This window comes from Furipterus horrens, unplaced genomic scaffold (genome assembly GCF_987537825.1).
Source record: "Furipterus horrens unplaced genomic scaffold, mFurHor1.1.pri manual_scaffold_7, whole genome shotgun sequence".
Taxonomy (NCBI): Eukaryota; Metazoa; Chordata; class Mammalia; order Chiroptera; family Furipteridae; genus Furipterus; species Furipterus horrens.
In genome coordinates this window covers 110,588,634-110,616,233 of record NW_028327177.1, presented here as the reverse complement: position 1 = coordinate 110,616,233, position 27,600 = coordinate 110,588,634, and the positions used below count along the sequence as shown (strand labels likewise).

The 27,600-nt window shown below is 41.0% G+C and overlaps 1 protein-coding gene across 3 annotated transcripts; it reads right to left on the bottom strand.

The window, feature by feature from the left end:
- Positions 1–338: 338 nt before the first annotated feature.
- DBR1 (debranching RNA lariats 1) lies at positions 339–27,503 on the bottom strand. 3 transcript variants are annotated; one of them, XM_090282991.1, is made up of 10 exons: positions 27,181–27,503; positions 26,309–26,433; positions 24,360–24,440; positions 22,158–22,243; positions 20,468–20,692; positions 17,963–18,043; positions 17,561–17,706; positions 7,862–7,871; positions 5,224–5,649; positions 339–1,299 (listed from the first exon to the last, which is right to left on the bottom strand). In XM_090282991.1, exons 1-10 carry the CDS (start codon positions 27,375–27,377, stop codon positions 685–687), a joined length of 1,992 nt encoding a protein of 663 aa, XP_090139117.1. In that variant the 5' UTR covers positions 27,378–27,503; the 3' UTR covers positions 339–684. The 3 variants fall into 3 exon arrangements, with proteins under 3 accessions (XP_090139117.1, XP_090139115.1, XP_090139116.1); XM_090282989.1 differs by lacking the exons at positions 339–1,299; positions 5,224–5,649; positions 7,862–7,871 and adding an exon at positions 14,829–17,132; XM_090282990.1 differs by lacking the exons at positions 339–1,299; positions 5,224–5,649; positions 7,862–7,871; positions 20,468–20,692 and adding an exon at positions 14,829–17,132.
- Positions 27,504–27,600: the final 97 nt, after the last annotated feature.

The window sequence follows — 27,600 nt, the reverse complement described above, 5'->3', positions numbered from 1 at the left end:
TCATTATGAGAACAAACTTAGCTAAAGCATCTCTCGGCTCAGCCCAGGGTCGGGCAGTCAGCGAGTGTCCTCCATGTTCAGTCCAGTGTGAAATCTGTGGGGAGCATTTGCTTCACAGCTCTCTTCCCAGTGTGTCCCTGAAGTGTGTGGAAAGTAGCTGTGAGGTACCTGTTTGTGTTTGCATTTCCACCAGGCTCAACTTCCCCGTGTGTAAATGGGGTGCCCTCCTTTCGCAGGGCTGCCGTGAGAAAGTGGATTTGACACGCACCCCAATCTACCTGGTCGGTAAGGACAAAAGCTAACGAACGACTCCAGCCTCAGCTGATGCAGACCTGCCGTGCACTAAGCCCAGGGCTTCTGGAGTGCTGCTGTGTGCCAGGCTCTGTTCCAGGTCCCGAGGAGACCAAGAGTTGATAGAGGACTTGATCAATTTGCCCTGGAAAGCTGTCATCCTCTATGGTGCCACCTCTGCCACAGCAAACACAAGATTTGGTGGCACAAGGGTCAGTTCCTCACACAGAATCAGTCCAGAGGTCTTTGGGACTGCACCATTTCAGACAGAGGAAACTAATCGTAACTAACATGTGGGTGAGACCCCATTCCCCTGGGGAAAGTGGTGATCAAGGGAAAGTGTGGTGCTCCAGGCCATGCTTAGTTGGAGGATGTAGCCAACCAGCGTTGGCTCTATTTGTTCCCTGGACCCAGCTCTCCAGTCGCCAGCCCCTCTGGGCCTTGAATCAGGTCCCTGTAGGTCCTGGGACAGTGCTTGCGGTAGAGATTCTCCACCAGCGTGTTGCTGCCTCTAACCACAACCCTCCCTTCCTGGTTCATGTGGTTCCACAGATGCAGGGCATAGGAGTCACTGAAGCTTGGGTCTGTGGCCCAGACTTCATAGTATTGCCTCCACTCTGGATAGGAGATGGGGTAAAATCTTTGGGGGTGTAGAAAGGACAAGTTCAAACACCTGAAGTCGCTCACCTCCTGAAAGTCTTCAAGTTTGCACCACAGTCTCAACATCCTCGTCATCAAATCTGGTCCCTGGTTGCCCCAAACGTGTGAGTTGTAATGTTCAACGAAGTTTTCCATGCACTCCCACAGGAAGGCGTGCCGGGGAAGGAACCCAAACACCCCATTACTAGCGTACTGAGAAGCCTGTGCAGCCAGAAAGTTCTCCTCGGGGATGGGCCTGATGGAGATGACGTCAGTGTCCATGTAGATGCCCCCGTACTTCCAGATGATGGCCAGGCGGGACGCATCCGAGCTGACGTGCAGCCAGTTGCTCTCTGCACTGGCATTGATCTGCAGGAGCAGGTGAGAATCAGGTCCCAGCAGCAGCGAAGGAGGGCGGGGCGTCACAGCAGGAGGCCAGGCCCGGGGCAGCTGGGGAGGGACCCGCAAGCCAGCTTCCCAAAACTCTATTTGCCAGAAGCCCAGTTTTTTCAATTTACCAAACTTACCTCCTCCACCTCCAAAGTTGCCTTTAAGTAAACAGTTGACAGCAGTCAGTATCCATGGGAAGACTTCAGTGGCTTTTAAAGATTTCATGACATTGTTTTTTAAAAAACTAAAGCAATGGAAAGGCAAAGTAGAACCCCGAAAGGATGTCACAAAAAATTCTATGAGTCATTGTATCTACAAATATGAAACCATGAAGGAAGAGTTTTTTTAAGTCCTAAAAATGCTAAAAACCGACACAGGAAAAGATGAAGTACAAAGCTATAGAAAAAATCAATATGTGTGCTATTTGAAAAATTGGCAAAAGAACCATAAAATGCATGTATGTGTCTATGTTTTCATTCACCAATTAATTCCTTTAATATTTAATGAGGGCCTGCTTACTATGTGCCAAGCTCTGTGACAGCTGCTAAAGATTCACCAATGAACGAAGACAAAAAACTCCACTGGGGGACAGACAATAAACTAAGAACCATGTATGTTGGGTGTTCGTAAGGACTATGAAGGAAAAAAACTGGGTGGGGGGGGCTACGAAGGGGGCAGGATAGAGAACAATTGGCTTTGACAAACAACGAGGGAGTAGGCAGAGGGAGGGGGGAGGGGGGAGGGGGCCTGGTATACGGTGATGGAAGAGGGTTTGACTGTAGGTGGTGGGCACACAGTGCAACGTACAGATCTAGTATCATAGAGATGTATGCTTGGAACCTCTTTACCAATGTCACCCCAATACATTTAATTTGTTAAATATCCAAATGAAGCAGATTAAGACTTTGCAGAAATCTTCAACAGTTGTTCATGTCATCATATTATATATAATTGCTAAAGACCTTGTAAATAATAATAGCTAAAATTTACCAAAAACTATCCTAAGTTTTTTAATAATCTACACAAATTATCAAAGATTGGTATGATTATCCCCATTTTTCAAGTGAAAAACTTCTTAAAAGAGTCAAGAAGTTCAGTAATTTGTCCAAAGTCAGAGAGACAGAAGTTGAATTTGAACCCAGGCAATCTGACTCCATTTATCTACTTAATTTTTAAAAATTGTTTTGGTAAAAAAATGTGTTGATTATTTGGTAAATTGGTGATTGCTAGTGAACACACCCAAAGACACAGGGTATCAAAAGTGGCCCAGAACCAGAGAATGAGGACATTGAACTAATATCAGCCTAACACCCAATAGCTCCCCCAAGGGTGAGCACCAGAAAGGGGATTAGGGTTCTGGTTACTCACCTGTCCACCCCCCACAGCACTCAACCCTGGGCATCCTCAAGGGCTGCAGTTGCCAAGTCAGTGCAGCAAACCTGGTGGTCACCAGCAGCTGATGACACACTGGGTCATCCCTAACAGCTGGCCCCCAGCTACCCTGAGGTAGCCTCCCTGGGCCAGAATATGCCACACTCAGCACTCACCAAGGGTAGTGACATTCACCCTGGTATAGTGCCCAACAGGTTTAGATGGTGTAGATGCTTAAGAGCTGTGTCCCAAGGTCCACCTTGTCCCTAATACGCAACATAGCAAAGTTGAGGTGCTGCTTAGAGAAACCCAAACTGTGTTCCATGAAACGTTAGCTCTAAGAAAACATTTACATCATCCTAAAAGTGGGTTTCATGCTCAAGAAAGCTTGGAAAATGCTGTTATGAATCAAATAGTCTCTTTAGTTCAGAACTATGCAGAGCCTTTAATCTCCTCGTGTGCATGATTAGTTTGTGAGAAATGAATGTGGTATGTAGCATCTACCAAAACAATTTAAATAGAGATTTCTTTTCCCAAGGAGCAGACACAGTTTTGGTCGTATTAGTTGAGCCCAGGTGTAGGGAAGTAGTGCCCTGAGCCAGCTCGCTGCCTGGTCTTGTATAGTCCTGGAGCGCCCTCTAGTGGGAGGGCACTGAGACCGCAGAGACCCAGCAGGCATGTGCCCTGCACTGGGTCCTGTTTCATTACCAGTATCTGACTGCTGTCTGTCCTGACTCTGCCCAGAGATGCACTAGTCGCCACCTATTTGTTAGGAACCTGGAGCTCACAACTGTAAGGTGAAATCTCAATCTCATGAGTTGCTCCACCTCTTCCTGATGGGTCCCTCTTTGAAATTTTGGACTCTTCAGAAGAGGAGATGGGCAAGCTGGGATCTGAAGTCACATCTTGCAGTGTGAAACTGATCAATTCCCCTAACACTCCCTCCCTCACACACATGCAGTCGTACACACAGTCCTGTCACTTAGTCTGGAAAATGTCTCCAGCTACAGCAACTAGGGGCAAGTGTGTCCTCAACCCAGGAAAGCCACCCAGGCAAATGAGGCAAGGCAGGAGTCTTCCTTTTTTATAAATAAATGCTGTAGTAGGCTGAAAAATGACCACGCAAAAGCCTTAGGTCCTGAGTTCTGGAACCTCGTGCAAAAGGGTCTTTGCAGATGTGATAAACTGAAGATGTTGGGATGGGGTGATTATCCCAATGGGTCCTAAATGCAATCACAAGTGTCTTTACATAGTGAGGTAGAGGGAGAGTTCACACACACACGGGACAAGGGGTCTGAAGATGGAGCTGAGACTGCAGTGAGGGCCCCACAGGAAGGAAACTTTCCTAGAGAACCCCTGACACCCAGGGGAATGGGTCCTGCTGGCTCCTTGCTATCCACCCGGTGGAACTGACTTGGAACTTCTGGTCTCCATGACTGTGAGGGAATTCATTTTTTTCTCTTAAGTCACCAAGTTTGTGGCATTTTGTTACACAGTCATAGCAAACTAATACAAGTACCTGCATAAATGGCCTCAATTGTGCCTCTTGGCCTGCAATACCTAAAGTATTGACTTTCTGGATCTTTACAGAGAAAAAACTTTCTGACATTTGATCTAGCCTATGATTAGAACTTAAATAGGACTTTATATGGCAAACAAATGTTATTATTTTTATGTCAATTTTTAGTTACTTAAAAAAAAAATTTTATTTATAAAATTAACATTCTCATCACTGAACTCCCTCCCAATTCATACTAAAACACCTACTATTACTGCGTGTTCTTCAGATCTTTTTCTTCTGAATAGATTGGGGAGGGGCACAGCATAACTAAAATAATTATGATTACACTACAACGTAAGAAGATTTAATTCCATGTTGTCATCTTCATAAGATGTCACAGTTAAAAGCTGCATAATGGAATCATTGAATGGTTATCCTATAACTTCCTTAAACATTACCTGATTCTGGGTCTTCATGAAAGAAATATTTAATTTAAATATCATTTTCTTATTATGTTATGTTACCAAGATAAAGATTACAAAATTCCTGAGAGTTCCAGGAGTTTCTTGATTATATCTTAATATACCCAATCTCACACAGCAGCACTACATGTGATCCTTTGTGTGTTTTCTATCTACATAATTTTCAAGTGAAATATTACCTAGTTTCCCCTTCAGATGCAAAAACAAAAAGTTTAACATGGAAAAGTTTAAAACTGACAGTAGAAAAGATATAGAAACTCATTCAGTTAAGAATAGTCCTAAAAATAACCCAGACACTAAGATCTATCTAGCTGCAAACAAAAGACAGCAAGCTAAAGGTAAGTCTAACTTAGGTCTCTCCCGATTACTTGAATCAGGGATCGACACTGTGGAAAAAAGGCCAGGCAAGGGTTAGAGGATCAGGTTCTAGCCCCATCTCTGACACTGAGTCCTTACCCTCAGTTTACGCATCTGTAAAATGAGCAGGTTGGACTCATTTTCTGTGGTTCCTCCCAACATGAGCAATTGTAAGCTTCTCTGAGCACTTACTTGAGTGTACCATGAAAACAATGGTGTGTCTTCAAACAGCGTTTTCATATCCAAAGGGAAGAGGAAAACATTGTCTATGGCTGAGAGGAGGGAAAAGGCTGGGTGAGTGGAGTTTGGAGGCAGCTGCATGGAATTGCTGAGGCCCTTCAGGAACAACACCACCGACTGCTCAGGGTAAACCTTGGCGGCCGACTCCACAGCGCAGGAGACCAGCGGGGGCGGCTCCATTCTCTCAGAGGTCTCTAGGAACACGATGCTGTGCCCCTTGCCCAGGAGGGCTCCCAGCCCCTGCTGGGACTTGTTGGGGGGCAGACAGGAGAAGAGGCAGCTGGACTTCAGGGGGAGCTGGTAGAGGAAGCCGCAGGAAAGCAGCAGGACGACCAGCAGGAAGAGCTGGAGCTCCTTCAGCATGTCCACTTCTCTCTCCTGGCCTGCTCCTTTAAATCAGCACGATTAATTACAAATCGCATTCACAAAGCCGGATCAAGATAGCACACAGAAAACAATACAAGAATATCACTTCTAAGCTCACATTTTAAAAAATTCCAAATAAAATATAATTAAATCAAGTCCCACAATATTAAAGAGAAAAGTGCATTAACTAGAGCAGCGGTTCTCAACCTGTGGGTCGCAACCCCTTTGGGGGTCGAATGACCCTTTCACAGGGGTCACCTAAGACCATCAGAAAACACATATATAATTACATATTGTTTTGTGATTAATCGCTATGCTCTAATTATGTTCAATTTGTAAAAATGAAAATACATCCTACGTATCAGATATTTACATTACGATTCATAATAGTAGCAAAATTACAGTTATGAAGTAGCAACGAAAATAATTTTATGGTTGGGGGTCACCACAACATGAGGAACTATATTAAAGGGTCATGGCATTAGGAAGGTTGAGAACCACTGAACTAGAGTTTAATTTTAAAGGTAATTCAAAACAGTAAAATAATTCATTAATAGGAAAACTATTAATCACATTCATTATCTTATAGCTTAAAGAAGAAAAGCTGTGGGATCATTTTGGGGACTAGAAGCCAAGAACAGGATAAAATTTGACATCCACCCATACTTTCTAAAAAGCACAAGGAAATTTTCTTAAGCTGACAATGTCTACTAGAACATACATCAATCATCACACTTAATAGGAATCATTTAAGACATCCCCGTTAAGACCAAGAATATGATATGGATATGTCTATTATCACTGATTCCATTCAACTTACTTCTCCTAAGTCAAACCAAGACAACGAAACCAGAGAAAAGAATGTCTGCTATGAATACTAGAAAAGAAGAGATAGAAACATCACTAGTTGTAGAAAATATGTTTAACTCACCTTAAAAATCCAAGATAGTTTACTAAGAACTAATAGAACTAAGGAGGAAATTAGCCAAGGAAGCGAACTGGAGGCTGGAGCGAAATCACTTGCCCAGATCACAGTTAGCAGAGCCGCTCTTCTAACCTGGGTCTACCTGTCCCCTGTGTGCCTCCCTCTCCGTAATGTTAGCGCTCACTCTAACTTCAGGAGAGCAGAGTCTCACTTTTTTGGTGGTCTATTTTCACATTCCATGTGACTCTTTTAGAAAATACAAAACCAATAAATCAGAGATTACCTTCTAGCCTGAATTGGAGCGAGCCAATATCTGAGGTCTTAGCAATGAAAAGTTTTTTCTGCTGTACTTTTTGATAAATTACCACCTAATCTTCCAATTCAACAGCTGGGGAAGTAAATCATTGGTGGAAGATTAACACTAAACTCAAGAACTTCTCAGGAAGCTCCTCCCTTTAATAAATTCCCCCAAACACAGAGACTTAAAAACAATAAGAGGTTCACATGACTTTTCGGGTGACCCACACACTAAATGCTGCCTATTTGTGCACCTGTCAGGAGGGTTATAGGGTGGCAATTCCACCTGGAGAAAACTGCACATAACCCTGGAACCGAAGGACAGTGCACCTGAGCACTTCGATTTCAACCAAAATCATGGGCGGAGATTGGGGAAAGTTTCATCGCTAGACAACCCAATAATTTGGTCCAAACTGTGCAAACACAAAATTTGAGTAGAAAAAAAGAAGAAAAAAAGAAAACCCCTCCCCACAAATAAGCAATGGACAACCCCAGTCGTCCAAAGTCCTGATGATTTGGAGCAAAAATTCATTCTCCAGTTTCAGTCACACAGGCTTCAAGAAGGGTCCTTTGGCCCTAAGCTTCCCCTTGTGAGGTCTCACAAGGTCAGGTTCATCGCCCTCCACTGATGTGGCAGTCTCCACATGTCCAAAGGTAGTGTCAGTCTCCTGGGTTCTGCTCCCCAGTGCTTTGGTCATGAGTGCGTAGTGATCCCCTGTGAAGCCATCCTCCCACAGGGCGTCACCTGTCTTCAATTCTGAGCCATCTCTCAGCCATCAACAGGTACCCACAGCTCCCCCGGGTGCTCTGGTGTGAACAGGGAGGTCCCGTCCTGAGCAGACTTTGGATCCTGACATAGCAGGTCCTGCATCAAAGGAGGTAAATCTGTCCCACTCACTCACAGATGGCTCCTTCTTTTCTGTGTGCCCAAGGCTCTCCAGGAACAGCTCTTTGGGTCTGCACATCCCACTTTTTCTTTTGGAGCTGAATTTTTCCCTAGACCTCAACACTTCTAGGCTCTGGGTAGCTTGGCATCTTTCCAGAGTTCCCTGGCATTGGATGGATGGGTTGTTTGTGCCTTTGGTGGGGTGGGAGGCGGGAGGGCGAGCAGAGCTCTGGGTCCTCGCTCTGGGATAACTCGAGGGCTCCGTTTGAGGAGTGATGTGTCCCTAGGACCCGCGTTTCAGGTGGACCACGTATCCAATGCCTCCGAACTGCCTGCAAATGGCCAAAACCATTGAACAAATGGTCGTGGCAGAGAGCAGAGAAGTAGTTGGCGATCTGTCACATCGGTGAAAGTGAGTATTAGTGATGCAGTGAAATCCCAAACACAAAAAGTAGGACTTGTCTGACCGGGAACCAAGTCGAGGGCAGTATGGGAAGAGCCCTGAGCTCAGAGTCATGCCTCCACCTGCCACAGGCTGAGCGCACCGGGACAAGGCCCAGAACTGCTCAGAGAGAGCCTCGGCTCCTTCAACCAGGTGGGGAGTGACTGACTTCAGCTCCCTGTCAGGGTGGGAGGGCTCTGCAAACCAAAGAACAACTCTCACTTCTACCAAGGACGAGAAGAGAAAAGTAGAACCCTGTTACCGTAGATGGTATTTGGTCTTTCTGATGACAAACATTAGATTGTTATTTTTGTTTTCAGATAAGTGAAATGAGTTTCCCTGAGAACCTTTAAGGAAATCCTCAGCCCTGTGTGAGAGTTGACAAGATGTGCACAGAAGCCCGCAGTCAGTCACTGATACCCAGGGCCTTTTTAGGATCACAGCCAGATGTCCTTCCTGGGTCTTTCTGAAGAGGCCTCCTGTCATCTGAGCCACTCTGCCAGGAAGTTCCCAGAGCCCCAGCTCCATCCCCTCAGCCTTCCCTCTGGTGTGAACTGAACTGCCTTGCCTTCCTTCTGCCCCCCTCTCTGCCTTACCTGGCCCATATCACACAATCTTTCTGTCTGTGCAGGCAGGTGCCCCAGCAACAGCTCCTAACCTAGATGCCACAGATCCCTAGAGGCTCCCAGCATGAGCTTTGGAGAACCCTGGGTCTGTAGCTTGCTTTAGTCCCTTTACCCTGAGTGCCATTGATGCCACACTGCTCCTACATACTGCCTGCTCAAAGGGAGGTCCCTGCTCTTTGATCCTCCATGACATTAATTCTGTTCAAAATTCCTCCAAATATCTTCACCACACATTGGCAGGATTCCTCCAACCAGCCAAGAAACCGCTAGGAATAGATATCTGAGTAGAGATCAGCAAAGAGTTATTTATCTTCAAACAGTTGGTGGGTCTGAATATGCTGGCAAAAGCCACATATGCGTCCTGGTATTGTCTACTGTCCTAAAAGGTTTTGCCTCCTGTGAGAGAGTTCTGCTTCCTCCATTATAATGTAAGTGGACACTGGAGCCTGGGTTAATTGCTACTGACTGATGAGACCTTAGGAAATGTGCATCAATGTAGCCCCAAATAAATGGACAAGATGGGGGAAAACCTGTGAATCCAGTGGGGTTTTTTTGAATTCAACATTATTCCAGTATTATTTTTATTTTTCAATACTGCTATTTGTATGTTTGGAGCTTGTCTGAAAAGGCAGTATAGAGAGGAAAACCATGGAACCAGAACAGAGATTTCTGCAACTCTCCTGCCCTACAGATAACCTCTGATAATCTCAGCTGGGACAGCTTCAATGTTTGGGCCTACACTCCCTCTGCTATAAAGGACTCACTGTATTAAGAAGGAAAAGTTAAAGGAATTTTTAACAGTAAATGTTTGTTAAACTGAATTACACGTGAAAAGCACACCTCTTAATTCTTAGTTTCTTTGAACTCCAATTTATTGCAAGAAGGAAATATTCAAGCCAACAATACTTGTCCTATTTACCTTGCAGCGCTTGGAACCACAGTTCCGGTTTTTAACATATTTGTTTAGCAAGTGGGACTGATAAACTTGTTAAAGAACTCAGCTATTAACAGTGCAAAACCAATACACAGAGTGGTATCTTATCGACATTGCCAATTCCTTTCACCGCTATTCTGAAGCTGGAACAAAGACTGGAGACATGAATGAACAGAGGCAGTTCGTGCGGTTAGAATCCGTAGCCTAACACTTGGGAACCTGTATGAGAATAACTGAGGGACATAGATGAGTGACAACATCAGCATTAAATCCTGAAAAGAGAATTTTACTGAGAATCAGTGAATTCCTGTCAGCACAAAATCTCCTGGTCCCAAGACACTATTTTAAACTGTTTTGTATTTCTAAGAAAATGGTTCTAGCCTCGCACTTCTGGCAATAATGCTTTTTTGTTCTCCACTCAGCCTTACCAGTCAAACCTGCTCCTGTTTGCAAAACTATGCCTACCTATGAAGAATGTATTTCTGGGTTTGTTCTGGAAATTACTCTGCTCACGCATGTCATTTCCCCTTTTAAAATTTACTTGCAGTTAAAAGAAGAGATGGGGGACAAGGGCAAGGAGATAAGGGAAAAGTTGTTCTCATGGAAGCAGTTGTGCGGGAGACACCGCCTTCAGGCCAGAGAACAGGGTCTGCCAGAAGCCGAAGGAGAACAGTGGCTCCGGTGAGAGTGGAGGGCCGCGTGAACAAGATCTGCTTTCAGATTCCGTAAGTCATTGCTTCGTTTCCTTTTTCCATAAGAAATTGGGAACATCTTAGAGTCACCCATGCCAAGCGTCCACATGGCAGGGCTGTCAGAATGAGCACTACCCGACATGGCTGAAAGAAACTATTGTAAACTGAATGCCTGTGCCCCCCACTGCCGCCACCACCGAAATTCCTATGATAAAGGCATAACCCCCAATGTAATGGTATTTGGAGGTGTAACCTTTTGGAGGTCATTATGTTTGAATGAGGTCATGAAGGTGGGATTCTTCCAAGGAGGGGAAGACAGAGATTCTCTCTCTGTCTCTCTCTTTCTCTATCTGTCTCTCTCTCTGAGCATTCACCAAGGAAAGTCCACGTGAGGACACAGTAGGAAGGCAGCTGTCTACAAAGCCAGAAGAGGATCCTCTTCAGGAATCTAATCTTCACCTTGATCTTGGACTTCCCATTTCCAGAACTGTGAGCAATAAATGTCTGTTGGTTAAGCCATCAGTCTGTGGTGTTTCGTTAGAGCAGCCCTAGCTAAGACAGAAGCCCCACAGTAAGCTTCTTCTCTGTAATCTCCTAGATGTTTTCATGAGAATTTGTTTTTGAGCCATGGAGGAGGCTGGAGCTGCTCTTATGATTTGGAGAATTGAGACCAGGCTTCTAGTGGGGAAAGGAAAACTTCATCTGTAACAGAAACCTGTGGCAGATGGACTGTCCTCCCTGCCCGAGACCTGTCTTCCCTTCCTTTTGTCCTTCCACACACCCCTCAATCTGTCCTCTTGTTGTGCCTTTTCTCTTCAGAGAACCCTGGTCTCCCTCATCTCAGCGCCGGACAATCACATGCCTCTTGTTCCCACGTCGGAAATCAGGGAGCTGTGCTTGGCTCTTCTCTCCTTCTCCCTCTGGCACGAGCTATGCTAGTTCAGGTCCTGCAGGAAGCAGACACCAGGAAGAGATGAACGGTGAGAGGATTTTATTCAGGGAAATGCCTGTGTGAGAGAAAACATGGAGGGAGCTGTGTGAGGCTGGGGCAGTTGTCAAATCACAGGGCGAGTCTGAGAGAAGCTTGGGTGGAAGTGTCCTAGGCTGCCTTGTCCAAGGCTGTCCTTACCTAAGGAAGGTTCAGCGAAGCCACCTGGGAGTCCTCAAACCAGTCAGCCACTAGTGGAGGCCTGTGTCTCTCAGGAGCGGGTCTACCTCGGAGTCCTTGCTGACAGTCAAGACTGGGAGAAGCCTGCGGGAGGGGTGGTGCATAGCTCAGGAGTGCATTTCATAGGGCAGCAGCTGGGACCTTGGGTTAGTTACGCTCCCCCCAGTCGCAGGTCCGGGAGGCACGGGCTCACAGCTGCCACAGTGCACCCCTTGGGCTACACAGATCTACTTCTCCAGGTAGCTTTTGGATCCATCTTTCATGGTTCCCACAGGCCCTTCTTCCTGAGGGGAAACTAATAAAGGAGCTTAGAGGAATGAACTATATAGCCCCTGCCACTGTAGTTGATCTCAGGGCTGCAACTCAGCCTGCTCCCTCCTCCAATATGCATTGTGAATTCCTGTCACCCTCAGAAGCCACCTCAGCATGTGTCCATAGCTTAGCTGGTGGTCTGTGCCGCTCACCTCCCTGAAGTGCCTGAGCCCTTTCTCAGTTCAGGGTTGCTGCACAAGTCTGTTCATAGTTATAGGGGGACAGGGAGTACCAGGAGACCCCAAGGTGGATCACCTATATTCCTCGCACCTGCTATGACATAAAAGGGTCATATGTTTGCCCATCCCTGGGCACGAGAAGTACAACGTGCCCTGCATAGTTTGTAATTCAGTGAGTCCCCTGCAGTATTACTGGCAAACAACTATGCTATTTGGGATCAGAACTTCCAAGACTAAAGAATTCAGATTTTCATTAGTAGTGATCAGTGGGACCACTCTTATTAATACCCCTTGATTCCTGGATCCATGCATTGTTCCTTTTGGGAATGGAGCACCATATACAGGTCCCAGCATTGATATAAACATACTGTGTTTTGAGGGATGGCATCACATTTCTCAGAGTGTTTTCTCCAACCTAGCACTTCAGCCATTCCAGACAGCTGCCTCTGAATGGTGGCCTATGTGAAACAGCCAGTAGAGCCCATGGTCATGAGCCCAATCCTGCACCCTCACTGTAAAGTGAGTCCCCCTGTAGTCAAATACTGGGCTACATGAAATTCCATGTCAGTGAGTGAAGTATTCCATAAGCCCAGGGAGTGTGGTGCTGAGGCATTGCAGACAGGAAAGGCAAATTCATACCTGGAATATTCATTCCTGTGGAGGTGAACCATTGAAAGAGGCCTAAGGTAGCCAACCTGCTGGGCACCAAGTAACCAGTCAGTGTCCTTAAGGATTAGCATCATATGAAGGACTCAGTGTCGCTGACAAGTTGGACAGAGGCGGAGTAGCTAGATCAGTCTTAGGATGGAGAAGCCTATGCTGTTGGACCGGTGCGTGGCCTCTCTCTTGCCACTACAGCCATTACATTCATGTGGCCATCATCCAGTTCTGGGCTGGTGACAGATTAGATTGTTAGCAGTACACCAACGTTCCTGTGAGGTTCTCACTGCTGCTTTAATTTGCACTTCTGATAACTGAGTTAGAGTTTGAGCATCTCTTCACATATAAGTTAGCTGTCGTTTTCCCTCTTCCTCTTTAAACTTCTTTCCCCATAGGAACTTTAAAATCAACTCATCTAGCTCCAGAAAACAAACAAAAAGCAAACTTAAAAAGCATGCATTGATATTTTGATTGGGAATCATGCTAAAATTATGTACTAACTTGGGAAGAATTGGTATCTTTAAAATGTTGAATCTATCTATCCAAGAATAAGAGATGTTTTTTCATTTGTTCAAGTCACCTTCTGTATTTTTCAGGTGTACTTTAAGGTTTTCCTCATTGTAAGTTTTGCACATTTTGTGCTAAGTGTTTTGTTGTAGTTTATATCATGTCACTCACTAGTAATTGTGCATGTGAAAACTGTCTGGTTTTATGTTAATTTTAGATTTTACTATTTAGTGCCTTACTTTGTATACTTATTTTAATGTATTACTTTCAGTTTTGATTTCCTTGTGCTTTCTACCTAAACCATCAGGTCTTCTGTATATATGATAAGAAAAAACGATTATGAGATGTTCTAAATTTAAAAACAAAAAACCCAGCTCCCCAAGAATGAGGGAAAGAAACAGTTAGCTTCTTAATAATAGCCGTGGACCAGCTCTGACAATTCCCATAAGCCTAGGAGCCTCCGCTTCCGTTTCTTATTTACACATGGACTTTCCAGTCTGCTGCCCACAGCTAATCCACAGGAGTGACACTTCTTTGAGGACCCTATTGGACCTATCCCAGGACTAGCCCCGCTTCACTTTCTCCCATTCCGTTGTCTATAGCTAACGTCAATCCTCTCGGAAAGGCTATCATAAAAATGCTTGCAAAATTCCAGGACAATGGACAGGTATTTCCTATCTAGCCATGCCGCTGGTAGTTTAGTCTGCAGGTGACCAAGTTTTGCCTTTTGGGAAGACTCTTAAGCTGCAGCCTGTTGATGACCATTCTCCTCATGTCTTCGTTTCTGGATTGCCAACAAAAACTTACCTGCCCTTGCGTGTTCTGTTCTTTCTCAACCACCTGCAAATTGCCAGCTTCCTTGGAAATCCCATCACTGCCCCACCCCCTTTCTCCCTTGTCCAAAATGACATAAATGCCCTATTTTGCCCAGCTTTGGAATTTTCAGGCTTATGTGGCTTTCCCATGCACCTGTATTAAAATTTCATTTTCTCCTCTTAATCTGTTAACTTGATAATTAGCCCAGCTAGAACTTAGAAAGTGAGAGGAAAAGTATTATTTTTGTCAGCCCTTCACAACGCCATTCCCCAAGACTGGTCATTTTTGCTAGCAGTAGCCTGATAAACCCTTTCTTTTAAAAAGACTTTCAGCTATGGAGTTAAAGATTTTTCATACATGAATGTGTCCCCTTTGCAATTCTGACTCCCCTCCTTGTTTTCTTTTGATTGTTTTGCACTTTCCATCAACACAATGTTAAAATGTAATATAAGTAGCAGGTGTCCTCATCTTGTTCCTTGATATGGACAATATTTCCTTGTTAAACAGGATACTAGATTTTACTATTTAAAAAAAAAAATCAGAATTGGCCCATAAACTTTGTCAAAGTTGTCAGTCGTGCTGTATCATCTGGAAATGTGGGATAGATTGTTTGCTAATATTTTAATTTTATTTATTTTTATTTAGGACTTTTATGTTAATATTGGTGTGTGAAATTGGTTTGTTTTATGTGCCATCTTATATGTTGTACTTGCTTCATAAAAAATAAACACACACACACACACAATAAAAGTTTCCTTCATTTTCTGTATTTTGGAACAGTTTACATAGCATTAGGGATTATCTGGCCTTTAGAAGATTTGGTAGTTTCCTTCTGAAACCACCTGGGCTGAGTACTTTTGCAGGAGTAATCTTTCAAAAACTTTGTCTATTCCTTCTACGAAATTTTTTTTTAATTTTCTATCTCTAATAGGATAAATTTGAGAAAATTGTATTTTTATAGGAAATTAATCACTTATCAAATATATATGTAGTATCAAGTTATGTAGAGTAATCTTACATTTATGTGAATATCCTGTTTCAGTGGCTATTTATTTTTTAGTATTTGTGCTTTCATTTTAATTCATAAGCTACAGGAATTGTCCATTTCTTTTGAGAACCACCATTTATTAGCTATTACTTATTTTATATCTAATCACGTACTTTCTTCTTGTATCTATATTAAGAGTTTCTGGGGGGAAAACAGTAAATGTCAGACTTATGAGACTCAGTTAAATCAGTGATGAGGAAATCCATAGCTTTTGAATACTTTATGTAAAGAAAGAAAATTAAAATAGGCAAATTAAGTACTCAACTCAAAAAAGAAACAAAAATGGAAGGTAATAAAGATAAAAATCCCAAAGTCCTAGACCTTTTTTGAGTCAAAAGCTGACAAGATGGCAGCCATCTGTCCCATCGTTCTAGATTGGCCCCTGGACTTGCACTGCTATGGGATTGTGACAGCCTGGAACAGTCTTTGGATTCTACTGCTCTTGATCCAATGTGCAGGGCCACAATCTTTTGAGGTGGCTCAGGCAGTTTAACCAGAGACAGGACAGAGGTGGACTTGATCCACATGGTTCTTTAAAAATACTTTAATACCAGCAACCACTATGCAGCATGAAGGGCAGCATTTGTGCAACTCAATGAGCTCCTAATTAGCACGAAGCTGAACTATTCCAAAAATAACCTATACATTGTGACCTGTACTTGGCTACTACAGTCACTTTAAAACTGAGGCTAAGGCTGAAATGTAATATGCGAAAGTCAAGAGAATTATATTAATCACAGCAATTCAGCGTAAAATTTTATGTTTACCAATGCCTAGTATTTAAAGTAATTAATTCCCTGAAATCTTACTTCCCATCTTCAATTTCAATTACATTTGACAGACATTAAGAGTGAACCAGGGAGAATATTTATAATAAATGAAAATAAACCATACATAATTATATATACAATAATGACTTCACTTTGTAAAATAAAATAGAAATATGCCATATTTTATTCACCAAAATATTCACAGTAGTAGTAATTCCTGGAAGGCAAAAAGAAATCCATGTTAGTCATCATTATAGTGCCATCTTATAGAAGAGGGCCTGGCATGAAGCAGGTATTTAATAAGTCTTGCTGAAAAAAATGAAAGTGAGTAATATCTGTCTTTAAAAAAAGGGTGCTCAAGTAAATAGATGACATTTTAATGTCTGTATCTGAAACATATACAGGCCTAAAGGCAAAGTCAATTCTCCATGTAACTTCATTATTACAAAGTTAAGTCTTGAGTCAAAAACCCAATTCTAAAAATATAGTCTTAAAAATCACATATCTACATATATACTAAGACAAATAAACTCTTATGCTGCATCATCATCATCCACTGCAGCATAGATGGCTTGATTCCTCCTCTTAATTTTCTTTCTTTGTTCAGGTTCATGCTCATCACTCAGCCTCTTCAATGGCACTTCACTTAAGTCCTTCCCATCTCCAGACTCCACAGCCTCGCCAGGTTTCCCCTCTCTGCCCATTGGGGAACTCAGTGTATCATCAGAAGAGACAAACATGGAACCTGGCAAGATCCTGACATCAGAAAAGCTCGCAGAAAAGTCAGAAGCTTGATCCGAGGAAAGTTCTAGGGATGTTGTATTTATGTCACTATGTGCACTTACAAAACTGTCTTCCTCTTCCTCTTCCTCTTCTTCATCTAACATTATTTCATCAGGATTAACAGAGGACAGGGCAGATGTGTCTGTGTTATACTCACTAGGATCTTCTCCAGAGTCATTGCTCCCTGCTTCATCCTGTTCTTCATATTCACCACACAAGTTATGTTCTTCTTTGCTCTTCTGAAGACTGATATTAATGTCTGTGATGCCAAGTTTGGCACAAAACTCAGTAGTCTGTGGATTGATCCTATGAAGCAACTGCATCTGTGTCTGTGGCTTGCTTGGGTCATAGCAAGCAGCTGTCACACTAAAGTTAAGTGGAACTTTGAGGTCATGATTCAATTTTTCCAATACTTCATTCATTGCTTCTTCTGTTGCACTATAATCCCACCTATAAAAGTACAAAACAATGGTCTTTTATATTTTATTGGAGTCAGATAATAAATGATAAATCTAACTACGAACTTCAGCTGCAAGAATAAAAAAATAAACCATATAGCTACATTTCATTTAGTAAAGTTATAGTTAATTTAGTGAAGGACCACTTTGAAATAAAAATAATTCATAGAAAAAGCTGTCCTTACATTCTAAAGCAAGTATAAATTATTTTAAAGTGTAAACCAACTCTCCACCATATTATAATTTTATGTACACTTAATCACTTATACACTTATTTGGGTTGGTGTTCAGCAATCCATTTTCTTGTAAAACCTGAATTATTCTTACACTCATTTAACAGTTTTCCCCTTAATAAAAAAAAAGGGGGTGGGGGTGGGTGGGAACACAAAAACCTTACAAACATGGAGAGAATGGACTTACCTTGTATGCAGGCCATTATTTTCAGGCATATTCCATGAGCGCCCAGTCACATTAATAAGATTTTTTGTAGCCCTGAGAATAGTGAGCCATTCAATATCATACTCCAAGTAATCAGGAGCACTGGGGTCATGATCTATTTCTATTACCTACAGGAAGAAATTGGTAATTTTAAGAAATACACATCTATTTTTAATACTCTAAGGATTTCAATATAACAATAAACGTTCAAAGGAATTGAATTCAGTAGCCTAAAAATATTAATATAATGTAAATATTCCCAAAGAATTCTTAATTACATAAGTTACAAAAGCACAAATTAATAACTTAGAAAACAAAAATTAAATTTTTTTAATTACTGGAAGAGTAAAACTATATTGCAAAGTTATTTCATTTTCTTTTTACCTGAAGAAAGTCTCTATGTGGTAAGCATTTGTCCAAGGCTAAAAATTTGGTTGCTTTGGCAGTCTGTCCTTTATCCTTGGCCTAAACAATACGAACCATGATTTAGGTAAGAATGTTAAAACATCACAGATAATTCATACATTGAATAGGATGGAAATAATCTTTGTTACACAAAGTTGTGTGTCAAAGGAACAACTGTTACTCTTCCAAAGCAAGTTAGTTCTATAATCACTTGTGCAACAATAGCACTTAAGCTCTCTGGGCTTCAATCTCCTTACAGAAGTCAAAGTAGAGAATATTAATAATAATGTGAAATCAAAGCATTTAACACATAAATAGAAGTATATAACAAAAGGATTAAATATCACAGAAGACCTTAGAAGTAAATTGGCAGAGCTCAAAGTATAACTTTGAAGAAATCATAGAAGAAAACTGTTGTTACCTTGGGTTAGGCAAAGATTTCTTAGACACAACACCAAAGATACATGCAAAATAGCCATAGAATGAAATACTATTCAATAATAAAAAGAATGAAAGACTGATACATGCTACAACATAAATGAAGCCTCAAAACAAGCAAATAAAGGAAAGCAGGTGCCAAAGACTATATATGTTATGATTACATTTACATGAAAGGTTCAGGAAGGGCAAACCCCAGAAACACAAGGCAGATTAGTGTTTGTCTGGGGCAGAGGATAAGAACAAGAACTGACAGCAACCAGACACAAAGGATCTTTTGGGATGATGGAAATATTCTAAAACTGGATTATGTCATGTTTGTACACACACAAAAAAATCCTGAATACATTTAAACTAATAAATTTTATGTAAATTATATACCAATAAAGGTATTTTTTGAAAAGTGAATTGTCAGAAAGAAACATGGAAGGGGTCACAAACATAAAGGTCATATTGGAATTGGTAAAAAAATAACTCACTAAAAATAGTAAGGCACATAGAGGAAAATATTCAAAGAAACAAGCTCTGGGATGTCCTGCTGAGGACCAGTTATCAAAATTCAGTTCTGATGAGGGACAAAGAGGTGGAAGGCACAGAGATCACAGGCAGATGCTGGCTGCAGGGCAGTTCTGAAGGAAGGTAATCTTTGGTTTTAGTGAAGGGGCTAAAAGAGAACACTGGCAAAGTCAGAGGAGGTTGAGAAGCCAAGAAAAGGGGAGCAAATATGTCGTCAATGCAGATACAAGTCCCTGGTTGATAACAGGAGATGGAGGAGGGTGGGAAAGCAAGTCCAAGCCTGTCAGGAGTTTAAGAGACAGAAGAGAGTGACACACATGGAAAAGGCAACTCATGTAAAGAGATGACTTGGACTCGGAGTTTGGAAAATGAAAGGAGTAAGCTCGCCTCCTCCCAGTGAAACCAGGGAGAATAAGCCCACAACAGAAAGGGCCTACAGGAATGTTTTGAGATGGAACCTTCCAAAGTGTGTCTGGGGGACAGAGTTAAAGTGTACCTCTACCACTGAGAAGTGTTTGGTCAAGTAAGTTTGGGAAGCACTGGAAATCACATCCCACTCTTGGAGTAAGGCAATGCCCACGAGTCCAGTAAAGACTCTGAAATCCTATAGAGACCCTGAGAAGAAATCTCTAACTTTGTTAACCCAGTAATTTTCTAAATGTTTTCCCTTTGAAATACTTTATGGGCAAGTCAGAGTGCAGTAGAAATGGGAGATGAGAGAAAGAACCACATATTTCCATAAAAGCCTCATTATGGACATGTATTTATTCTCTACCTTCCATAAAACATGTCGGCCATACAGCTACACAAGGAAAATTTATGTTATCGTAGATTTCCTTCTCCCTCCCTCACCAAATCCTAATGGTTCTACTTCCAAAATCTCTCTAGACTCTGCTTCACTCTGTGTTCCTTTGGCCTTAGGTTAAAATCTCATCCTTTGCTTAAATAGCCTCCTCTACCTCCTATTTTATAGCACTCCAATCCATCTGCAAAACTGCTGCCTAACTCATCTTTTGAAAATGAAAATGTGACTTCATCAATCTCCAACTTTACCTGTTCCCTCTGGTTAAACCCCACACTCCGGAGCACGCGCAGACGGCACCTGTGATCTTGCCCCAGGGTCTGCGCCTCAGCCATGGGGACTAGCTGCAGTTCCTCAAAGGCACCATGTACTCAGACTTCGCACACATTGGTCCCTCTTCCTCGATTACCCTCATAATCTACTTCTTCCTGGCACCATCCATTCCTTCGGAAAAGTTTCTCTCACTTCAAGCTCTCTGTCCACATCCCCGTCTCACCATTTCCCAGTTCAGCTGCTCCCACAGCACCCTAGGACTCTTTATCACCAACTTATTACACGAATTTATCATTGCTCGCTTGTCTCTTCCCCTCACTGGATACCGAGTTATTCACAAAAGGAAAGTTATCTTCCATTTCTTTCTCTAACTTTACAACTATGTCAACAGTGCATAGCCCATAGATGTTCAATAAGTGTTTGTTAAGCGAAAGAATAAATATTGTGTTTTCTACCTGATGCTGCATCAAGGCTGCAAACTTCACATGAAGGTGGGCAGAAAACCAGTAAGTAGGCTTTAAGTGCTCTAAAAGCTCTGAGGCAGCAGGACTTCCTAAGGTGTTATTTTCTACTTCTTGTCGGAAAAAAGATTTAGTCTTAAGGAGTTGCTTCTTATTTCCATAATGGTATATGCTTCTTGGCCAATCATGAGATAAGAATATGTCCATAGGCTGCTTCAGCTTTAACAGAAAAAACAAACAAACACCTCTTGAAAACAGATGGACCACAAGCAATCCCCCTTTCTTCTCTCTACCACCATGCAACCATTTACCACGTAGATCTCTGGATTTTTGTGTAATTCTTTCTAAGGATCTTATTGTAAGGAAGTCACAGAAATACTAACCTACTCACTCACAGAGGCAAAAGGAAAGTTTTCTCTCTGCCTCACAAATTATCCTTATTTTCCAGGAAGGCAGGTCAACAAAGGCACACTTCAATTAAACTGCCAATCAGCTATGGTCTTTAGCATTGGGTTTCTAAAATATGTATTAACCCTTTTTGGTAAAGAAACTACTCTTTTAAGATCCAGAGTCACCAGATTTCATAAGACGTCTAATATAAAAGATACAGTAAACCCAAAGATATAGTCTACTTTTCTTCTATCTAATGGATTCACATAGTATACACAAAAAAACTGTTTACTACATAAATCATATTAGAGGTATTTAAGGTAGCTGGTGTCTGCACGATGGATACAAAATATACTCCATACCGTATTCATCCTAGCACCTCCAAGTAATCTGAAACAAATACTTGGGAAACTAAATTTAAATAACTTACATAATTGTTTAAGACAACATAAAATATAAAAAAGATATGATAACCACTGAATAACTAATATGGGCAATAAGTGCAATGAAAATTCAGTGAAGTGTGATAACTTTAAACTAGAACACTGGATGCAAAGTGATATCTAAGCTGGGTCTTCAAGGACTGGTAGGACTTAGACGGGCGAAAGGGAAAATGCACTCCACGTAAGGAACTGCTATGCCTAGGGCATTAAAGAAATGCCCGGGAGCATCCTTATGCTCCCCCAGAGGCTGTGTGGTATGGTGGGAAGAGCCTGAGTCCACTCAGACTGGCTCTGCCACTTAACTACTAGGGAAATCTTGGGCAGGTTGCTTATCTCTCTGAGCACTGGCCTCTCATACTTAATGTGACAGAATCTGAGTGGCAATAATACGAAACATCATGTGTGCAAACTGCTTAGCCCAGAGTCAGGTGTTGAACGGGTCCTCAAACAAACACCTAGCTTTACCTCTCCACTTAAGCCAGTGTTTCGACACCACCTTCACGATTTTCCCATGTTTTCTGTCACATTTACTATTATTTATTTCCTACTTAATACCATTCTTTAAAATATTTTAATATTTTCCTAAAAGTGTCACTTTATTTCAATATATATTCTTTAGCCTTACCCTAAGTAATAATATCTAAAATCATGGATTAAATGCTTTATTTGTGCTCACTAAAATAAATTTAAAACCATAAAAGTATTTTAATGTTCACCTGTGAATCTCCTAAAAACAACTCAAAATCCAAATTTCAGAAATATTGAATTAAGCTCTTCATGAAAGTAATATACCAAAATGATCAAATACACTAACATTTTTTCAAGTCTGCCATAATGTACTTTTTACATACCTGTTTTAATTTATAGACTTCAATATTTCTCACATGATATATACTCCTTATTGTAGCTGAATTATAAGGTGGGCATTCAAAATGACCTTAAATTGAAGAAGAGAAGTAAGCTGTATTCAACACCTTTAAATACTGCAAATATAAATAGATACATTCACTTCCCTAAAACTAATGTCTGTTACCAATGCTTTTGATTCTTAAAAATTTCCAAAAAACACTGCTCTTTATATGCTGATATTTTCAACTACTAAGTAATCACAAGCTATGAATCCAGATATTTCAGGGCTTGTGATTTTTTAAATGAAATTATATTTAATTTACTGTTCATTCACATACTTAAAAAAAAAAAAATACCTTCAGAAAGGTCTAGAGTAAAAAGTGTTCCTCCTAGAAAATATATAAGTAGATCACTAGGGCTGGGTGGGAGTGGGGATGAATTGCAAATAGGCACAAAACTTTTAAGGTGTGACAGGCATGGTCTAAATCTAGATGTTGGTAAAATCTAGAGGTACAACTCAGTATATTTGCTAAAACCACTGACTTGTATACTTAAAATGGTATATAAATTTTACCAAAATAAAACTGCCAAACAATGGGAGGGGTCCTTCTATTCCCGTCCCCCCAGCCATCAGCAACACTACCTAGACGCAGCTAGTATTAATCAGGTTTTAGTTATTTTACTCTGGGAATATCATCTATGCATATAATATACCTGTCTTTATCCTCACCCTTTTTATACAAATGGCAGTATACTTTATACATGTTCTGGGCCTTGTTTTTTTCACTTAACATATGTTGGGGTTCTTTTCATATTAGTTACACACAGATCTGCTTTTTTTTCCCTTTATATTTTTAATGGCTTCATAGCATGATACTGTATATACAAGATATATTTAATTAGTTCCTACCTTTTGCTATTACAAGAAAAACCGAAATAAACAAATTTGCATACACCATTTTGCACATGTGAAATATACCTACAGCTACATTCCTGGAAGTAGAACTCCTGGGTTAGAGGACTTTTATAATTTCCACAGATATTCCCAATGGTCCCTCCAAAGAGTGAGTGCCACTTGCACACATGCCTGCCACGTAGGAGACAGCTTATTTTTGTACGCCCATGCCAACAGTTTAGAATCATGGAGAGCAGGGCACTGGGAAAGGACTTGTAACTTAACAGTTACATTGAGGATGTAAGTTTTACCTTTGTAATTTAATTCTAGAAATTTTTTAATCAAATGTGACTCCAAGCTATTCCTTTAATTTTCATATCAAGGTATAATTCATTCAGATATTGTAGGATGAGTATAAAGTGGTAAACAGATAACCATTGAACAACATGGGTTTGAACTATACAGGTCCACTTAGAGATGATTTTTTTTTTTCAACAGATACCTGTACTATTTTGATCTGCAGTTGAGAGTACACAGATGTGGAAGGCCAACTGTGTGTATTGATCTATAGCATTTTACACAAAGGCCTTCTGCATCCATGGATTTGGGTATCCACATCGGTGGTGGTGATGGGCTGTCCTGGAACCAATCCCTCATGAATATCAAGGAGCAACTGAAGTTTTGGGGAAGTCAAATTTACATGTGGACTTTTAACCACACAGGGGTCAATGCCTCTAACTCCTGTGTTGTTAAAGGATCAACTATACTTATACAACAGAATACTATTCACAAATTAAAATGAATATATTAGAGTTACATATATCAATATAGATTTCAAGAATATATTAAAGAAAGAAGAAAGCTGAAGGAAGATACATACAAAATGATACATTTACATGAAGTTTAAAATATGACATATAATATACTGTTTAAAGCTGTTACAAATATGGTAATGATATAAAATGATTCAGAATAGTGATTCATGAGGAAAAGGAGGGATAAAAGAAGAATAAGATTGAGCACTGATAATGAGTTTCAATTTTATCTATACTGTTTTAGTTCTTAAAAATCAAAACTAAAAATGGCAAAAATACTAAGAATTGATAAACGCTTGACGGTGGATACAGATAACACATTCTAGTGTCCTCTATATTTCCATATGCATAAAATATTTCATAATATAAATTATGAGACTAAATCAGTCAGTGTATAGAAGAAATCCAATGAAAAAGTCAAACTATATATTATGCTTAAGAAACTCTGGGGCATGTAAGTTTTAAAGTTTGAAAACAATTCAGAACAACAATACCTTTTCGATAGTCATGAGATTTGAAGATACCGGAGATTCCACCAATCCTTACACCTCGGTATTTTACGACGCCTGCCAAACCTGAAAAATTACACTGTTAGGTAAGATTACTACAGGCAAAAGCAATCTCTTTACTAACTGAACAGTTTAGAGGCCTAGAATTCAATGCAGTCCTAAAATTATTTGAAAATAAAGTAGCGTGATGACTTTACTCTTTTATGTAGTAACATGCCAACAATATATAAGGCAGTCTAGGGAGGAGTGGCCTAGAAGCAGATCAGTCAAGAGACTAAGCAGAAAGAAAAAAACAAATACAAGGATGCGTTAAAAGGTACCTAATGGAATATGAGGGTGGAGTATGGGAATAGATAATAAGTGTCCTATGATGGATTTATATGTTATATATCTGAAAGTCAACAAGTGTAACATATAAGGAACCTGCAGTTTCTATATTTCATTTCTGAATAAGCTTCAGACAATTTCACCTTTTCATTATGTTGCAGCTGTCAAAAGCTGATCAATAGTGAAGTAGAGAAATTAAATTTCTGTAGTTTTCAGAAACACCTATAAACATTTTAGTAAAGAGAGAAAAGGACTGTGTAGTTTAAAGGGACTAAAATTGAACCCAAATCTGATCAGGTCTGTAAATCTAAATGCAAATTATAGGCAATGCAGAGGATAAAAGGAACATGTTAAACAACTCAGTGAATTCCAACAGCTAAATCCAGAATGTAGGAAATTCTACAAGAAAATATGCATTTTTCTTCAACAAATAAATGGTATGGGGGAAGGAAGGAGAGGGAGAAAAGGAACAGTTAGAGCCTAGGAGACTTCAGAATCATGACAATCCAATGAAATCTGCAGGACTTGTTTGGATCCTATTTGAACAAATCAACTATAAAAAACACATCTTTGTGATAATTAGAGAAATCTGAACATGAACTAGGCAACAGAAAATAACAAATTACTCTGTTATTTTAGTTAGGTATAATAATGGCACTGTAGTTATGGTATTTTTAAAAATCCTTATCACTTAAAAAATATGTACTGAGTGAAATAATCTCATGGCTGAGATTTGCTTTAAAATATCCAGTTGCTTTCTCCCACAAAGTAATTTAGGGGAGAATGGGTTGAAATAAGGATGGCAGGATGATAACAGTGGTTGAAGCTAGAAATTCCCAGTTTTTCAAAAATTTACATTATACCACTTCACTTTTATGAGAGACCTACATAGTACCTGTTTTCACTAACTGAAAGAAATGTGAAGAGGAGTTTTGCTTGCACCAAAAAAAAAGGTGAAAAGCCAAAACAGCACTCAGAATTTGTTTTGCAGCGTGCATGCAGAGCAGGGAGAGCGGTCCTTCCTTCCAAGCCACCATAGTTTTGACCTGTGCCTAAGCATCCGCGCTTCATCTCGGCTTATTTTCTGCATCCATTAGCAAGTCGTGTTCTATGGTAGCACAAAAGTCTAAAGAGAGCTTCTAAGAAAGGTATACTTAGCATAAAACTAGATGTGATTAAGTGTATTCGTAGGATTTGGTAGGTTATTTTCTGGGTCGGAGAACACTCAAAATTTTTGCATGTAAATTAATGGAAGTATTCATAGGAACACTCTACTTTCAGATAGTGAACTATTTTCTATTTTTGTGTATGTTTAACAATTTCCCTTATAAAAACTTAGTTTTTTTAATTTAATAAAAAGAGTGGGGAAAAAATAAAGAAAGTGAAAACTGTGTAAAGTCTTTGCAGTTACAGTAACTATTGCTTAAAACACTAGATGAAGCATGGACATACTTTCATGATTACCTACATAAATTATTTTAATTAAATTGCCATGTCAAGAGACATACCCAAAACACCATGCATCTCAAGATGTTGCCCAACTGGAATACAAATCTTAACAGACTCTTCCATCCCATCAAACCAAGAACTTACCCAGAAACACATACCTAAATAATAAATGTTTGGTGCCACCCAGCCACCATAGGGTAACTCTTGCAAATGATTTGAGGCTTCATGATTTCCCCCAATGAAGATTGTGAGAACTGGGGCCTTCTTCTCTCCAGAATAATACCTGGAACATAGGAGTAAAGTTTCCCATTGTCATAGCAGAAATGAGACACAGAGAAAAGGAATTAGGTGTGCCTAATACAATTCGACGTAGCAGAAAAGCAAAATAAGGTCTTAAGGAAAAAAATCTGAGCTCATCATGAAAAGTTTTAAAATCTCTTTTTAAATGAAGTTTCCATATGAGGGGATCACTCTCAAAGGTATATGACTGTTCAGCCACTATGAACACACACCTGAAACTAATACAAAATAATACTTAATGTAAACTGTAATTGAAAAATAAAATAAACAATTTTCAAAGTTGCCTATCTCTGGCCTTAAGACTGAAGGGCTGCCACCTTGGGTTTCAAGCCAGTGAGGTCAAGAACTTTGTTAGTTCACTGCTGTAACCTTAGCTTCTAGAACCGGGACTAGCACATAGCAGGCGCCCAATGAAAGCTCCAGGGTCATTAAATGAATTCGTCCCAGAGTCCTATCAAGTAGTTGGTTAACCCGTCAGCTTCTTCCTTCACGTTTTTGGCCTCAGGCTGAGACGCCTTCCGAAACAAATAAGACAGGCGAGGTGAATAGAGAGAAGAAAAGTGTCATTTACTAAACGCTGCTAGAGACGCAGAGCGTGAACAAAGACGCGAACTAAGAGAGACAGCTAGTCAGTGGCAGAGGGGAGTCGAACCCACTCCGGGTTCTCTCCCTACTGCTAGCTAGTCACACCTAGCAGCGCCGGGTCCCAGGGCCGCGCCGCGGACCTCACCTGTAGAAAGTCTGCATGTGGCGGTACTTGGGGGGCACAGCCATGCAGCGCAAGTCCGCCTCGTTGCGCACAGCCTGGAAGTCGCCGCAACACAGCAGAAAGTCTATCGGCCCCGGGCCGCGCTTTTCCGCCAGCGCCAGCGTCTCATAGATCTTGTCCAACTCTCCGTGGCAGCAGCCGGCCACAGCCACCCGCATCCTGCCGGCCTGAGGCGGGGAGCACTGTCCGCAACCCCCTAGAGCAAAGCAAGCCCAGTTCGGAGGGAAGACACCAGTCTGCTCGTTCAGCTCCCGCCAACCTCAGCAAGGCTGCTGCCTTGTTGAGACGCCTGCACTAAAATTGACTTCCGGTTTCAAATCTCGCGAGAGAGAGATGGGCAGGCAGGAATAACTCTGGGGTTCCAAAGAGCTTTCAGATGGA

Bases quoted from the DNA above. Each gene is read 5' to 3' on its own strand.
- DBR1 (XM_090282991.1), bottom strand. From the start codon at position 27,377: ATGCGGGTGGCTGTGGCCGGCTGCTGCCACGGAGAGTTGGACAAGATC. The intron at 22,244-24,359 runs GTATTGTTGTTC...CTTCAATTTAAG, and splicing joins ATCTCATGACTATCGAAAAG to GTCATTTTGAATGCCCACCT. The intron at 20,693-22,157 runs GTATGTAAAAAG...TTTCTGTTAAAG, and splicing joins AAGTCTATAAATTAAAACAG to CTGAAGCAGCCTATGGACAT.